Source organism: Pelobates fuscus, chromosome 13 (assembly GCF_036172605.1).
Source record: "Pelobates fuscus isolate aPelFus1 chromosome 13, aPelFus1.pri, whole genome shotgun sequence".
Taxonomy (NCBI): domain Eukaryota; kingdom Metazoa; phylum Chordata; class Amphibia; order Anura; family Pelobatidae; genus Pelobates; species Pelobates fuscus.
The window spans coordinates 62,299,379-62,315,779 of record NC_086329.1 but is presented as its reverse complement, the minus strand read 5'-3'; the positions used below and the strand labels follow the sequence as shown (position 1 = coordinate 62,315,779).

Sequence of the window (16,401 nt, the reverse complement as noted above, 5' to 3'; positions counted from 1 at the left end):
AAATCCAAGCAGACTATTAAATAATAAAAAAGGTCTATATACAACTATCATGCCACATTTTGCAACATAGTGCCTGCATGTCAGATACAGGCATAGGCAGTGGAAAATGGAACAGAATCCCAGATTTATTTAGAAGAAGAAGAAAAAAACCCAAAAACCTACAAAACAAATTGGCCTTGTAAGGACGAATGGTAAATTAATGTCAGAAAATACATGTTTCTGTCCGTAAATCTGCAGTTCCCTCCTCACTTTATTGCTGATTTGAGATGCCAATGATCATATTTTTTGTAGGAAGAATTACTAATCTTTCAGGGCTTAGACTTTGATTTAGACTTGCTGTTGCAGGATAGCAGAACCAACATGGAGGAGTACGATCACTTGAAAGGGTTTCGCTAGCGCCAGGAAAACAAACCCGTTTTCCTGGCACTAGAGAATCCTGGAGTGCCTCCCGCCCCCCATCCTACGTCGCGGAAGGGGCTAAAACCTCTTCAGACACTAACCTGAATCCAGCGCTGAAGTCTATCGGTGCTGGGTCAGGCTCTGCCCACGCTCCTCCCCTGCCGACATCCACCAGCGGGGGAGATCTAATGCGCGTGCGGCAATTGCTGTGCATGTACATTAGACCACCCCATAGGAAAGCATTATTCAAAGTTTTTCTATGGGGATTCCAGCGATGCTGGACTTCCTCATGCATAGCGTGAGGACGTCCAGCATTGTTTAGATGACCAAAAGTCGTCTAAGAAGTCAGAAGTCCCTCTAGTGGCTGTCTGGTAGACAGCCACTAGAAGAGAACTTAACCCTGCAAGGTAATTATTGCAGTTTATAAAAACTGCAATAATTACACTTGCAGGGCTAATGGTGATGTGAGCTGGCACCCAAACCCTTTAACGGGCTGAAGTGGTCTGGGTGACTACAGTGTCCCTTTAAGGTGGTTGTTGTTTTCCCAAATATGTGTATGTTGATTTTATGCTGTTGAAAAAGCATTATGTCTCACTGCTCTGCATAGAGATGCTGAATGCTCCACATAGAGATGCTATTGCATGTGCCATAGCCTCCCAATGATTTCCTAAGGGAAAGCATTCGATTGGCTGACATTGTCAAGATAGACCATCTCAGACACGGAGACCAGCAAGACAATTTTAAAAAGGGAAGTTTAAAACCATTTTTTTCTGTGGAGGTTGGGTGGGGGGGATTTAAACAGTGCAGCACTGAAACAGGAAGCACCTATTGTGGCAGTCTGAGGGACTGCAACTAGAGGTGTTACTTGGCAGCAATGTGAACACACCCTTTTCTCTGTAACAGCATCATTTACAGCCAGCAGTAAAATTCTACAAACACCAGAACCATTACAATAAGCTGTAGTGGTTCTGGTGACTATAGTGCCCCTTTAACAAAAATAACGAATACCATACGAAGTCATGTGTGCTGCGGACTTTAAATAAAATAAATACATTTAAACCAAGAGAAATTATCATTGTTATATATATTTATAAAAAAAAATAAAAATAAAGGCAGGCTTAACATATTTAATACACTAACTCAGCGTAATTTATGTGGTATGGTAAAAGGGGGGGGAAGTCTCAAACATGTGAAGTATCTGTTTTTTATTAGTTAAGCTGAAAAACAAGAAACAAAGACACAGAAATACCAATTAAACAATTCGAGGCACCCATGTCTTAAACAAGAAGGCAGGAAACCAAACACCTTGAATATGGTAAGCAAAGATATCATAGCAATACAAAAAGTACAGTGCTGGGCTACAAAATAAAAAATAGAGCATTTTAGTTATTTATAGAGGATAACAAATTTAAATCTGCCAGGTTTAGAACAACGGCACCTCAAAAGGGGCTATGATAGCATTATACAAATATATTTGGGCCAATACAAACTATTGTCTGAAAATCAATTATTATACTAGACTATACATACGACACAAGGTCATCCATTTAGACTGAAAGAAAGGAGATTCACTCTAAGGGAATGGAAAGGGTTATTTACAGTAAAAACAAGAAGGATGTGTAATTCACTTTCTAAAGATATATCTTTCTCCCCCCCTCACCCCCACAGTCTGTACAGATGTTTAAACAGCAAATTTATTAATATATGCAATAAAACACAATATTCAGGGATTCTTCTTGAGCCAAGGAGATATCCAACTGCAATTCTGGGGTGGAGAACGAATTTTTCCTAGTTTGTTACAAAATTGGAAGGTGCCTTTATTTGTATCGACAGCAAAAACAGACTTGAGAAAGGCTGAATTTGATGGACACATCTCTCTTTTCAGCCCATGTAGCCATGTACCAAACAAATCTTAAAAAGTTTTTAAAATAAATACAAAAATCTAAAAAATAAAAAAAATAAACACATTTGATCTGAAAGGCATTGAGTATTTTTTAGATTGATCGGTTTCTGTAGAATACTATAGGTTTGTTACAAAGTCAAAAAGTACTGATTGATTCCAGCAAAACAAGTCTTTATGATAGCAACATGGCCCATATTAACAGGCCCGACAAAGACAAAAACACGTTTCAAGCCCTAACAATTTTTTTTTTTTTTAAAAACCAGTTGGAATGCCATCCATGTTTATCAGTTTGAAGCTCCTTTCAATTTGTAACAAACTAAGAAAAAAAAATCCTTCTTGACCCCAAAATGGCAGTCAAATCTTTCCTTGGATCAAAAAGCCCTTAACCTGCATATTAAATATTACATCCCTGAGTATGAAGTACATTTTCATACCATTAAGTCCCTTTTTTATCCATGACAATACTGGCAATAGCAACTGCTGATTAACATTAGACATTGTTGCATAAACTATAAAAATATTATAACAATGGTGTGCAAAAATATTAAGAGTGTATACTTGTACAACCATTCCAAGTATTTTTTGTTCCCTACAAAGTAATAAAATGACACATGCGTAACATAAATTCACATTCTCCAACTAGTTCTCTGTATGGATAAACACACAAAGTATGACTGGCTCTGGTCACACTATTACCTTCCCTAGTTATGTCATCCGCAAACATAGTCACATGACTTACAATGCCTATTTCAAGATAAGAAGGTTGAATAGAAGTGGTCACAGAACAGTTCCCTGAGGGACATCATTAAAACTTTTGCCCAGCTTAAAAATGTACCATTAATGACAACTTTCTGTACTCTGTTTTTAAGCCTACATTCTACCCAAAAACAAGTTTTCTTGTTGTATAGTGTGCAGCTTTGCAAAATCCAAGTAGATCAAGTAGATCAAATCCACTACAACAATGTTCTACATGTCCACTTCTTTGTAGAATGCAATGGAGTTAATTTGACGTGCTCTAGGTTTCACAAAAACATACTAACTACTGCTATAAAATAACAATAAAATTGTTGTTCCCAATGAATTCCTGAATCAAACACCTAAAATTATAATGTTCTCAGGTACACCTAGAGAGACACAGACACTCAAACAAATAACAGGCAATTCCTGTTTTTTTAGAATGGCCTTTGGTTAGGTTTTTTTTTTGTTTGTTTTTTAAATATATTTATTTATTTTTTAAAGGTGGCTTGACAAGCATACAATAACATTTTGTTTGATTAAAGCAGGCTTTCTCCTACTGGTATGAATGGCATGGATAAATAGATTGTATGACAGTGAGACGTCAGGCTTTTTTTTTTTTTTTTTACTAAATTCAGAGTTTCCTGTAATTTCTGATGAGAGGGAAAGAAGCTGCCCATTAGTTAACCCCTTAACGCCGTTACGGCGTTCTATGCCGTCGCGGCTTTAAAGGGCTTTAAAGCCGTTGCGGCGGCATAGAACGCCGTAACGGCTTGCAGCCCCAGGAGCTAGGAGGTACTCACCTCCGCCGCGATCCTCTTCTGGGGGGCTGTCTGAGAGCCCAGGCAGCCCCCCTCCGGCAAATGAGGCCCCCGGGGGCCATGTGATCGCTCTCAAAGAGCGATCACATGGCCCCCTATAGCTGGCTATGGATCTGCCAGCAGGGGGACTGTCTAAAATATTAGACAGTCCCCCTGCTGGTAGGTAGTGTAAAAAGAAAAAAATATTAAAATGTTATAAAATAAATTAAATGCCTTTTTATATATATATAATATGTATATATATATTATATATATATATATATATATATATATATATATATAATATATATACATATTATATATATGTAACGTCATACGTAATGTATTTTAATATTAATATTAGTATATATATTAGTATTAAAATACACTTAGAATGACGTTACATATATATAATATGTATATATATTATATATATATAATAGATCTACATATATATATATTATATATATATATATATATATATACGTATAATTACAATAATAAATAAATAAAATAATTAAATAAATAAATAAAATATTGAAACAAAATATAAAATAAATTATATATTCATATGTAATTTCATTCTAACTGTATTATGTTATTAATATATATATATTGGAAACAGAATACACTTAGAATTACATTCTATATATATCTATCTATATATAAAATACAAATAACCGCAAATATATATAGAGAGAGATAAATACATATAATTACATAAAAGATTACATTAGTATACACGTAGAATTTATATACCTATAAATGCATATATATTAAAATTCTACGTGTATATTTAAGTAATTTTTTAACATAATTATGTCATTTGATTAATTAAAATTTGATTGACATGCCTGACAACACAGGGAGAAAGTGCAGAGAATTTAATTCGCAAGCACTATATTTGACCCTGTAACTCTCCAAGACACCATAAAACCTGTATATAGGGGGTACTGTTTTACTCGGGAGACTTCGCTGAACTCAAATATTAGTGTTTAAAACTGGTAAATTGTATTACAACGATGATATTTTAAGTAAAAGTTACGTTTTTTGCATTTTTTACAAACAAACCACTTTTATGGACTATATTATTGTTGTAATATGTTTTACTGTTTTAAAACACTAATATTTGTGTTTAGTGAAATCTCCCGAGAATAACAGTACCCCCCATGTACAGGTTTTATGGTGTTTTGGAAAGTTAGAGAGTCACATATAAGGCTAGCATTTCATTTTTTTGACATTGAAATTTGCCAGATTAGTTATGTTGCCTTTGAGACCGTATGGTAGCCCAGGAATAAGAATTACCCCCATGATGGCATACCATTTGCAAAAGTAGACAACCCAAGGTATTGCAAATGGGGTATGTCCAGTCATTTTTAGTAGCCACTTAGTCACAAACACTGGCCAAATATTAGTTTGAACGCTAACTTTGGCCAGTGTTTGTGACTAAGTGGCTACTAACAAAGACTAAACATACCCCACGTTCAATACCTTGGGATGTCTACTTTTTCAAATGGTATGCCATTATGGGGGTAATTCTCATTCCTGGGCTACCACACCGTCTCAAAGGTAACATTACTAATCTGGCAAATTTCAATTTGAAAATGGAACGTTCTATATTTGACCCTGTAACTTTCCAAAACACCATAAAACCTGTTAATGGGGGGTACTGTTGTACTCGTGAGACATCGCTGATTACAAATATGTGCATTTTGTTGCAGTAAAACCTAACAGTATTATGACATTTACAGCTAAAATGTGAGGCGGAACTACAAATTTAAAAAAAAAAAATTCAAATTTCTCACAGTTTTTTTTTATTTTATTCATACTAAATTGTTTCATATACAAATATTTTATATGAAATGAAAGCCCTGTTTCTCCTGAACAAAATGATATATAATAAGTGTGGGTGCATTTAATATGAAAGAGGTGAATTACGGTTGAACAGACATATAGCGCAAATTCCAGTTTTTGTTTACGTTTTGTTTTGATCAGAACGTGTACTATTGACTCCGTCCTGAAGGGGTTAATATTGCCAGGAACTTGACTTGCTGCAAAGAATACCAATATATGTTACATTGCAAAGTAGCAATATGCTATAGTCTTAAAGATATCATTCTTTTCCCATCCTGTAGACATTTCAGTGAGCACAAATAATTAACCATGTTCTACCCACTGAATAACATGATGACAGTTTCAGACACAGACCGTTCACCTGCTTTAGAATGCTCCAAAAGCATAGCAAATTCCACTGAAGGAACAAAATATTAACCCAATATAACTTTAAGTGACATTTTGAAAACCCAATGTTGCAAATAAACATTTATTGGTAATAAAAGGAAACTGCCACTTCCTGAGATTTTTTTTTTAAATATTATGTATACTTATCCCATATAAGGCAAAGTACAATTCTATGTGGTCATTATTGTATTTAGCGTTAGCCAGAAACAGACCACCCCCACCCTAGTCTATCAATCACTGCAATAACTCTGCCCTTTCCTCATCACTGAACATAGTATGTAGGGTGGATGAAAAACAATATCTCTTATGATGCCCCAAAGTACTGTTAGCTCTGGCTGTATTTTGACTTAAATGGATTGTGACATCAATAAATCTTTCACATATTCAAAAGACAATTGGGCATCACTCAAAGTCTCACAAGATTTTACCATCATATGACCACATCCCAAAGCTTTTGCTTTTATAATGCATACACAGTAACAAACTTTTTTCCCCCAGAATTTATCACAAACTTGACTACTCGGTTTAGCACAAAAGGAAAATTGAACCACAATGAATATTATTTCCATTAAGCCTCATATACATTCTATCGGTTTTGAGAAGAAACGGCCCATTTTAATTTAATTTTATTAATTTTTTTACTTTATATGAAATTAAGATGATATACAAGGTTTTGTCCTGGTCTCCTCTTACCAATGTGATGTCTCTAGACGCGGCAGCCGCACTCATGTGTAGACTAGGCTGTCTGACAGAGCTGCTGCAGTCTAAAGCACGTGCAAATGTACCTACAGACCTGTAGAAGCATGGGAGAAAAACAAGAAGTGGCATTTAAATTTACATGCCAGCTGAAAAAAGGTGCAAGATACTATTGTTTAACATGTACTTTTAAACAAAACAGCAATTTTATATTTTATTTTCATTGGTTGCCAACAATTAATTCACTGACAAGGGTATATCTGCACATATGAAAAGTGTCTAAATTTTCTGAAGGGAAATACGCCGATATCCCATAATTACTCACCTGTCTTGAAGCGTGGGCCGGTGTTCAGCGCGCACTGCGGTACTGGAACTTCAATTTCAGGTTCCGGTTTCCGGCGGGACTGAAAGGAAGTGTGCACACTTGTGCACACTTCCTTTCAGTCCCGCCGGAAACCGGAACCTGAAATTGAAGTTCCTGTACCGCGCTGCGCGCTGTGAAGTCGGCCCACGCTTCAAGACAGGTAAGTAATTATGGGACAAGGGAAAGTGCACTAGGGGACACTATGGGGGGGCAGGGGGGAGAGAATACTATGGGGGGGGAGAGAATACTATGGGGGGGGGGAGAGAATACTATGGGGGGGGGAGAGAATACTATGGGGGGGGAGAGAATACTATGGGGGGGGAGAGAATACTATGGGGGGGGGAGAGAATACTATGGGAGGGGGGGAGAATACTATGGGAGGGGGGGAGAATACTATGGGAGGGGGGGAGAATACTATGGGAGGGGGGGAGAATACTATGGGAGGGGGGAGAATACTATGGGAGGGGGGAGAATACTATGGGAGGGGGGAGAATACTATGGGAGGGGGGAGAATACTATGGAAAGGGGGGGGACACTGAGATGAGGGGGGAACACTATGGGATATGGGGGGGGAACACTATGGAATGAGGGGGGGGAACACTATGGGGATGAGGGGGGGGAACACTATGGGGATGAGGGGGGGGAACACTATGGGGATGAGGGGGGGGAACACTATGGGGATGAGGGGGGGGAACACTATGGGATGAGGGGGGGACACTATGGGATGAGGGGGGGACACTATGGGATGAGGGGGGGACACTATGGGATGAGGGGGGGACACTATGGGATGAGGGGGGACACTATGGGATGAGGGGGGGAACACTATGGGATGAGGGGGGAACACTATGGGATGAGGGGGGGAACACTATGGGATGAGGGGGGGAACACTATGGGATGAGGGGGGGAACACTATGGGATGAGGGGGGAACACTATGGGATGAGGGGGGAACACTATGGGATGAGGGGGGAACACTATGGGATGAGGGGGGGAACACTATGGGATGAGGGGGGGGAACACTATGGGATGAGGGGGGGGAACACTATGGGATGAGGGGGGGAACACTATGGGATGAGGGGGGGAACACTATGGGATGAGCGGGGGAACACTATGGGATGAGCGGGGGAACACTATGGGATGAGCGGGGGAACACTATGGGATGAGCGGGGGAACACTATGGGATGAGCGGGGGAACACTATGGGATGAGCGGGGGAACACTATGGGATGAGCGGGGGAACACTATGGGATGAGCGGGGGAACACTATGGGATGAGCGGGGGAACACTATGGGATGAGCGGGGGAACACTATGGGATGAGCGGGGGAACACTATGGGATGAGCGGGGGAACACTATGGGATGAGCGGGGGAACACTATGGGATGAGCGGGGGAACACTATGGGATGAGCGGGGGAACACTATGGGATGAGCGGGGGAACACTATGGGATGAGGGGGGGAACACTATGGGATGAGGGGGGGAACACTATGGGATGAGGGGGGGAACACTATGGGATGAGGGGGGGAACACTATGGGATGAGGGGGGAACACTATGGGATGAGGGGGGGAACACTATGGGATGAGGGGGGAACACTATGGGATGAGGGGGGGAACACTATGGGATGAGGGGGGGAACACTATGGGATGAGGGGGGGAACACTATGGGATGAGGGGGGGAACACTATGGGATGAGGGGGGGAACACTATGGGATGAGGGGGGGAACACTATGGGATGAGGGGGGGAACACTATGGGATGAGGGGGGAACACTATGGGATGAGGGGGGGAACACTATGGGATGAGGGGGGGAACACTATGGGATGAGGGGGGGAACACTATGGGATGAGGGGGGGGACACTATGGGATGAGGGGGGAACACTATGGGATGAGGGGGGGACACTATGGGATGAGGGGGGGACACTATGGGATGAGGGGGGGGAACACTATGGAAATGGGGGGGAACACTATGGAAATGGGGGGGACACTATGGGATGAAGAGGGGGATACTATGGGATGAGGGGGGGGGAATACTATGGGAGGGGGGGAAATTTCCTTCTTAAAATGAGGTGCGTGTTATACGCCGGTGCGTGTTATACGCCGATAAATACGGTATTACTATTTTATATTTAATGCGAATGCCTGCATTAATTATGTTTTACCTTTATATAAATATGCAGATATATGCACAAATTGTTAGTTTGCTTCACTCTTCCAATAGACCATGGAAAAATGCAAAAAAAATGCTTGAAATTACTTTGTGCACTCAGACACATTTAATGATGCAGACATCAGACCTGTTTGAGGCTTCATGTGGTGTCCTTGAAGGGGACACCAGAGATAAAACAAGTAACAGCAGGCAGTGGTCCTATATGTGTTATTTTATCATTTGCCTTTATTCTATTCATTATATATGTATGTTTTGCATAAATCACTCCAGCTGGGGTGTAAATTTTTGTATTGCGAGAGCCCTTTAGATGTTGGAATAACATACACATTAATCTTTTAACCCCTTAAGGACCAAACCTCTGGAATAAAAGGGAATCATGACATGTCACACATGTCATGTGTCCTTAACCCCTTAAGGACACATGACATGTGTGACATGTCATGATTCCCTTTTATTCCAGAAGTTTGGTCCTTAAGGGGTTATGGGGTTAATGGAACTGCATATAAATGGTTTTACTTACCGTGCAACTACCAAAAACTGGTCGATCTGCTTTTCCGTCAGGGGATTGGTGGCTTCCCAAACTTTAGTTTCAAGATTCGCTTGGTCTCTACCATCTACCACACCTGTAGTGATGAACAGCACATGTTTGAATAATAGTTGAGGAAGTAGGCATTGGGGGGGGGGGGGGGGGGGGATACATATGAGGTTATATCTTCTTGAGAGTGAAATACTAGAGTGGCATTGGGTGGTTCAAGTATTTAAATGAAACCATAAAATGTATATACATCAGTGACAACAAAGTAAATGCGTACAAACAAATAAGAACAAGCGCGTTAGAAATAAAATATTCTTGTGATACAAAATTTAAATTAACCTTCTTCCAGCAGGTCTGTTATATCAGCCTGGTATCTATTGCCAACACGGATTTCTCCTTTGTCTGCCAAGAGAGTCTTCTGTTGCGGATCATACACTAAAGAGTAAAAGAAAAAATCCTAAAGAAAGAAAAAAAAAAAAAACATTTATATATAATGCTGCTATTTCACATAAATGAACAATAAATGACAGTGACCAAGAGAGTGAGCGAGAAAATATAACTGAAACATTGCTACACAATGTGGAATATAAAAATATGGATTATGAATCCTATTTCATACACACTAAACACTATGCTTTTAACCCCTTAAGGACACATGACGTGTGTGACACGTCATGATTCCCTTTTATTCCAGAAGTTTGGTCCTTAAGGGGTTAATGTAATGCAAGAATTAAAAGATAAAGCACAACTATGGTGATTTCACATTGTTTTAGGAATTCAAAAACATTTAGAAATTAAAGTGAATTTATATTTTAGACCTTACTAGCTAAACTTAAAACATTATCCAGTTCAACTACATTTTTAGTATGTGCAGTACAAATCCCTCAATGTCCACCATAATTTCATGCCATGGGGGCCCATGGAACTTGCAGTCTGCACCTATGGAAGGTGCTAACCGCACGTATTGCTCCCACGAGTGTTTCAACGCGTTAAGGAACAATTCAACTGATCGATACATCCACTGGACCACCAGAAATCAGCATTCCTCCTACAACCGTGGCCCAAGGTAAGCAAGAGAGAGGGTGGAATAAACTTATTTTTTATATATTTTTTTTTTATATTTATTTCCTTTATTTCCCTTTTCCCAATGAACAGAAAGCCCCGATTATATTCCTCTCAACAGTCCTTATGTCCCCCAACACCCATACACAAAAGTTCATGTCTCTCGAACACATACACCTTCCCCTCCGCCCCACCGCTAAAATTGAGGATTTTAAAATGGAATAAAGTCTAATTATATTTTTATTTAAATCAGATTTTATGATGCTATGCAGCACAGACCCAGGAAGCACCTCTAGTATCAGTCTGAGTGACTGCCATTGGAGGTGTCCCTTTGATACCGGAGAAACTGACGGAAGCCAAGCACAGAGAAGTGGACACAGGTTTCTTCAGGAAGGAAGAGATTCTTTATCCGATTCACCGACCGGGGCTCAGATGGACTAGCGTCACCACAACAAACAGTCTGAGCCCAGAACTGACTGTGTAAATGCATGATATAGACATATAGCTCCTCCTATAGTTAACTCTACCCACATATACTCTTTACCCAATCAGCTGAACAAAGCCTAACTTCCCTTACCTGTTAGACCACATGGCTCACCCAGAACAATGGAGGAGGGGAAGTGTATTCAGTTCTTGCATTCCTGCACTTGCTCGGTACACTGTTGATTGTATCTTAGCTACGTGTAACTGACTAACTGATACACCAACATACACATATGCCACGTGGAAATCTCGGCCTACTAAATTTAATTTCTACCGAGCTTCCACCACACCTTGGGTGCAATGTAAACACCGCCTGTTCTCTGAAAAAGCAGCGTTTGCATTAAAAAGTCTTCAGGGACTGACTATACACACATGCAATAGTTCCGATGACTATAGTGTCCCTTTAAATAAAACAATTTAAGTAGTTCTCCAAATATACGTGATCGACCTATTAAACTAAAGTCAGTTGTAATATGGCTTTTTTTTAATTTAGATATGAAATCTTCATCTGGTTGTAAACATTACAGATTATAACGACCATCAAGAATGAGTATATACATTCAAAAATCTTATTTAAATTGTGTTCACTGACAAGGGATTTAAACCAAATCCACCCTGTCACTAATGCTAGACAAAATAATCAACCTGCCTATTCCTAAGTGGACAGTTTTGGAACATCTTTACCAATTGTCAACATGGGAACTCCTGACAATACATCATTAAGGACCAAACTTCTGGAATAAAGGGGAATCATGACATGTCACACATGTCATGTATCATTAAGGGGTTAAACAGCCACTCTGACAACCTAAAATGCAGCAAAGAAAACAAAAGAAAAAGCAGCTGAAAACAAAACAACACCTCGAATTAAGAAATCGAGACAACACTGGGAACACAGAATAAAGGAGCAGCCTTAAAGTAAGCTTTGAACAATTAAAAATGCATGCCCCACTGGAATGACGGAGTGCGGCGGGACGTAAGCGTACGCACGCACCAGGAGGTGGAGCTCAATGGGGGTATCGGAGGAAGGCGCAGCCACGAGGAAATGGCGTTTGTGCTGAGCCCATGTTGAGCCCGTCGGGGAACTGAGAAGCAGCAGCTGCCTGGTATCTGTTCGGAGAAATGCGGACACATAACTACAAGGAGAGGAAGAATCGGGGTAGATACTAATTTTGGCAACCAATGTTATGTGGATTTATAACCGGACAGCCAGACGTATACCGGAGCAGTAGCTGGTAAATAATTGCAGCGATTTCTATGTGGCTCGGTTTACTTTGTAACGTGGCCGATACCATTTAATGATATAACTGTTATATAACTGTTGGAAACTGCAAATCTGGAAACTGCAAATATAGATCAAATTCAATAACCTTGAACCTTTTTGGTTTGTTCTTTTTTTTTTTTTTTTTTTGCTACAAACAACCTATTAGATAACAGCAATATATAAAATTTAGATGAGAAAGACAGTACAAAAATCAAATATATAATCAGTGGCTTAATAAAGTGGTTTAACAGAATGGAAAGGTTATGACCACAAGATTTGATGGCTAACTGTCTGAGAAACAGATGAGGAGAAATCTAACAGCTTATAGCTAAACTTTCAGTTGGTAAATAATTTACTATTTTGGTGCTATTTTTGGTGCTTCAGTTTGGTTTGTTTTTGTTAAGGTGGCTGATACCACTTAAAATATATATGTTGGAACTGCAAGATCATAGATGTGAATTTTACGACGCTTGATTTCCCTGACCGACATCACTGGTATCTTTGGACCTTTAATTGGATCCCTAATTGGATCATTGGATCAATAGACTTCTTGCAAAACGTGAAGATAATAAGACCAAGAAATTGGGGGGAGAAAAAACAGCATAAAGGTCATAAAGGTCAAAGCACAATAAAGCCAAGACCAGAGACATTGACTACAAAGACAGATTGTTTTCAAGATAAGATAAAGAAAAGGAGAAGCTGGTGAGAAAGTGAAAGTGGAAAGGATAAGGGTCCCTTGACACAATAGTAAATAAAGATGGCGATGCCAAAGATCTCAAAAAAAACCAAGGAGGTCAAAAAAGATAACAAAAATGAAAAAGTGGTTTCTAACTTTTTCTCACCACATAATAAAAAGAATGAGGAACTATCCTTTCTGGATGAATCAACATTTGAAGATAAAAGAGTTTCAATAACCAATTTTCAAGATTTTATAAAAACAAGCCTGGACAATCAAACTGAAATTTTTAAAAAAGAATTAGAAAATAGCACAGCTCAAATGACAAGACAAATGGAAGAAATTAACAGAAAAATAGTAAAAGTGGAAGAATTTCAAGAACAAATAACTAACCATTATAATCTAATCACAGAAGAACAAACCAAAATAAAGGTGGAAATAAACAGTTTAGAAGATCGAGTAAATATGATGGAAGAAAGAATGAGAGCTAAAAATATACGGATAAAAAATATTCCAGAAGATATCTCTCATGATAAAATCAAGGACTATTTGAATGGGCTGTTTGCAGCACTAAACTTACAAACTCAAGTTTCGGCAGTGTGTATGGAAAACATATACAGAATTAAGAAGCCACAGGGAATCCAGAATGCTTTTCCTAGAGATACGATGGTTACTCTCCACTCCCTGATTGCCAAGCGGCAAATAATAAATGCAATAAGAAATAAAAAATTCTCAGAAGAGGATAAATTTAAAGATATCCAAATTTATCAAGATCTACCCAGAGCAGTAAGAATGGAGAGAAAAAGATATTTTGAAAAATTAAAACCACTGAAAGAAAGAAATATCGGATATAGATGGGGACCAGGCAAGGCCATTACAATAAATTGGAACGATACAAGGAAAGTCCTTCTGAACCCAAAAGAATTAGAAGAATGGACAGCTCAACAATTTAAGTGATAAGGAGAGAAAACGCAAGAACTTTGGCAAAAAAGGGGAAGAGGAGGGGAGAAAGAGATAAGAGATGGGAGAGAGGAAGGATTTTTTTTTTTTTTTTTTTTTTTTCTCTCCCCCGACAAGAGTGCTGAATATGAAATTGTGTATGGGATATGTTATCCCATGGATAAATTAATATGAGACTTTTAATGTACATATAATAGATGAATGATGGGATATAATTTAAAAGGAATTTTTTGGGAATAACAGTATAAATCACTAATGGAGGTGGGAGATGCATCTCAGGACTAAGGGAAGGGGCTTTGTACAGGGGGTATCACAAAAAATCAGAAGGATAAAATGATATTGTATATACGGAGGGGTGCGAATTTGAGTGTGATACTTTGATAAGGGATACACAAAGAGATAAATTAATAAGAGCTTGGTTAAATATAACTACACAATAGATAGAGTTTGGTACAGGGGATAGAAATGAATGAATTCTGTTTACGGATAAAATACGAGAGGTAATCTTTATAAGTATAAGAGGTAACAAGGGAGTAATATAAAAAAAAAAAATGTGAGCACTTAAATATTAAGATTTACAGTATATTTTCACTAATGGAGTGGGAAGATGCATTCCGGGATTAAGGGAAGATGTTTGCACAGGAGATATCATAAATAATCCGAAGGTCATAATGATACTGTATAACACGGAGGGGTGTCTGTTCGTGATATTTTGATATGGGATACATAAAAAATAGATAAATTAGTAAGAGATTTGTTTAAATATAATATAGAATAGATGGAGTGCTGTGTAGGGGATATAAATGAACACGAGAATAAAAAATTTCGCATGGATAAGGTGAAATAAGGGACTAAGGGTAAAACAATACGAACACTTAAATACCAAGGGAAAATATACAGTTTTACTAAAAGCCCTGTGAGAAGAATCAGTGATTTATGGAAGAGTATAAATAATTAGAATGGGGGGGGGGGAAGGAGAGGTAAGGGTCTCTTTTTTTTTTTTTTTCTCCCTCTCTTCCTCCTTCTCTCTCTGCCCAGTATGAGGGACAGACAGAGGGAAGGAGAAAGATTGGCTGCTTTTGCTCGGATTCCCCCTGAGTAGCTACCACTTTAAGGTCAGAGATAGACCTTAGCCCTAGACATAAGATATTGTCAAGGCTTACAGGTTGAAGAGATGATTAATTTTTATTATCTCTTGAAACAACAAGTAAGAATGTTTGGGAATGGGTTACTCTGTACTATGAGAGCTCAGACGTGTGTGAATGAAATGGGAGAGAGGGCAGCAGGAATAGGTGTTACAGGAAAACATAAACCATGAAGTGTATCTCACTAAATGTACAGGGGCTAAATACCCCATATAAAAGAGCTATGATGAGAGGATTGCTAAAAAAAAAAAGGAATAGATTTAGCGATGGTGCAAGAGACACATTGGATACGGGAAGATAGGACTAGATGGAACGATGAAGGATATGAGATAATCTCACAAGCAGCCTTGTTTAAGAAAAAGAAAAGAGGAGTGGCCATAATCCTTTCAAAAAGAATAAATAGAGAAATCATATATGAAGATATAGATATAGAAGGACGGTACCAGATATTAATATGCAAGTTGGAGGAGAAAGTTTACACTTTGGTAAATGTATACCTCCCAAATGTACTACCCACCAAATGTTTTAAAGAGATTATGGAAAAGGTAGAAAGGGTCAAGACAGGATTATTAGTTATTGCAGGAGACTTTAACTGTGTGGTGGATACAGCTTTGGATAAAAAAACAAAAAATAATAAACCCATAACTAAACATTTGATAAATCAAGCTAGGATTCTGAGAAACTCACTTTTAGAAAATAACTTATTGGATATATGGAGAGTATATAACACAGAGGGAAGAGAATATACACATTTCTCAAGGGTACACTCTTCACTTTCCAGAATTGATCTTGTGTTGGGGGAAGCTAATTTAGTGGAACAAATAAAAAGCATATATATAGAAGAGAATGTCTGGTCAGATCATAGCTATATAATTTTTTCTATAACCGACGTTAAAAAGTACAGATCTAAGACGACCTGGCGTTTAGACGACAGTATTTTGAAGAATAGTAAAGATCAGCTACAAATTAGAGAACTG

General features: G+C 38.7%; 1 protein-coding gene across 8 annotated transcripts in view; it reads right to left on the bottom strand.

The window, feature by feature from the left end:
- The window catches only part of MTA1 (metastasis associated 1), a 170,243-nt gene that overhangs the window by 63,073 nt on the left and 90,769 nt on the right, over window positions 1–16,401 (bottom strand). For all 8 annotated transcript variants that reach the window (XM_063439103.1, XM_063439105.1, XM_063439104.1 and 5 more), the window contains 3 exons: window positions 10,174–10,291; window positions 9,820–9,922; window positions 6,772–6,871 (listed from right to left, as the gene is read on the bottom strand). In XM_063439103.1, coding sequence (XP_063295173.1) covers window positions 6,772–6,871; window positions 9,820–9,922; window positions 10,174–10,291 — 321 coding nt within the window. The remainder of the gene's footprint in view (window positions 1–6,771; window positions 6,872–9,819; window positions 9,923–10,173; window positions 10,292–16,401) is intronic.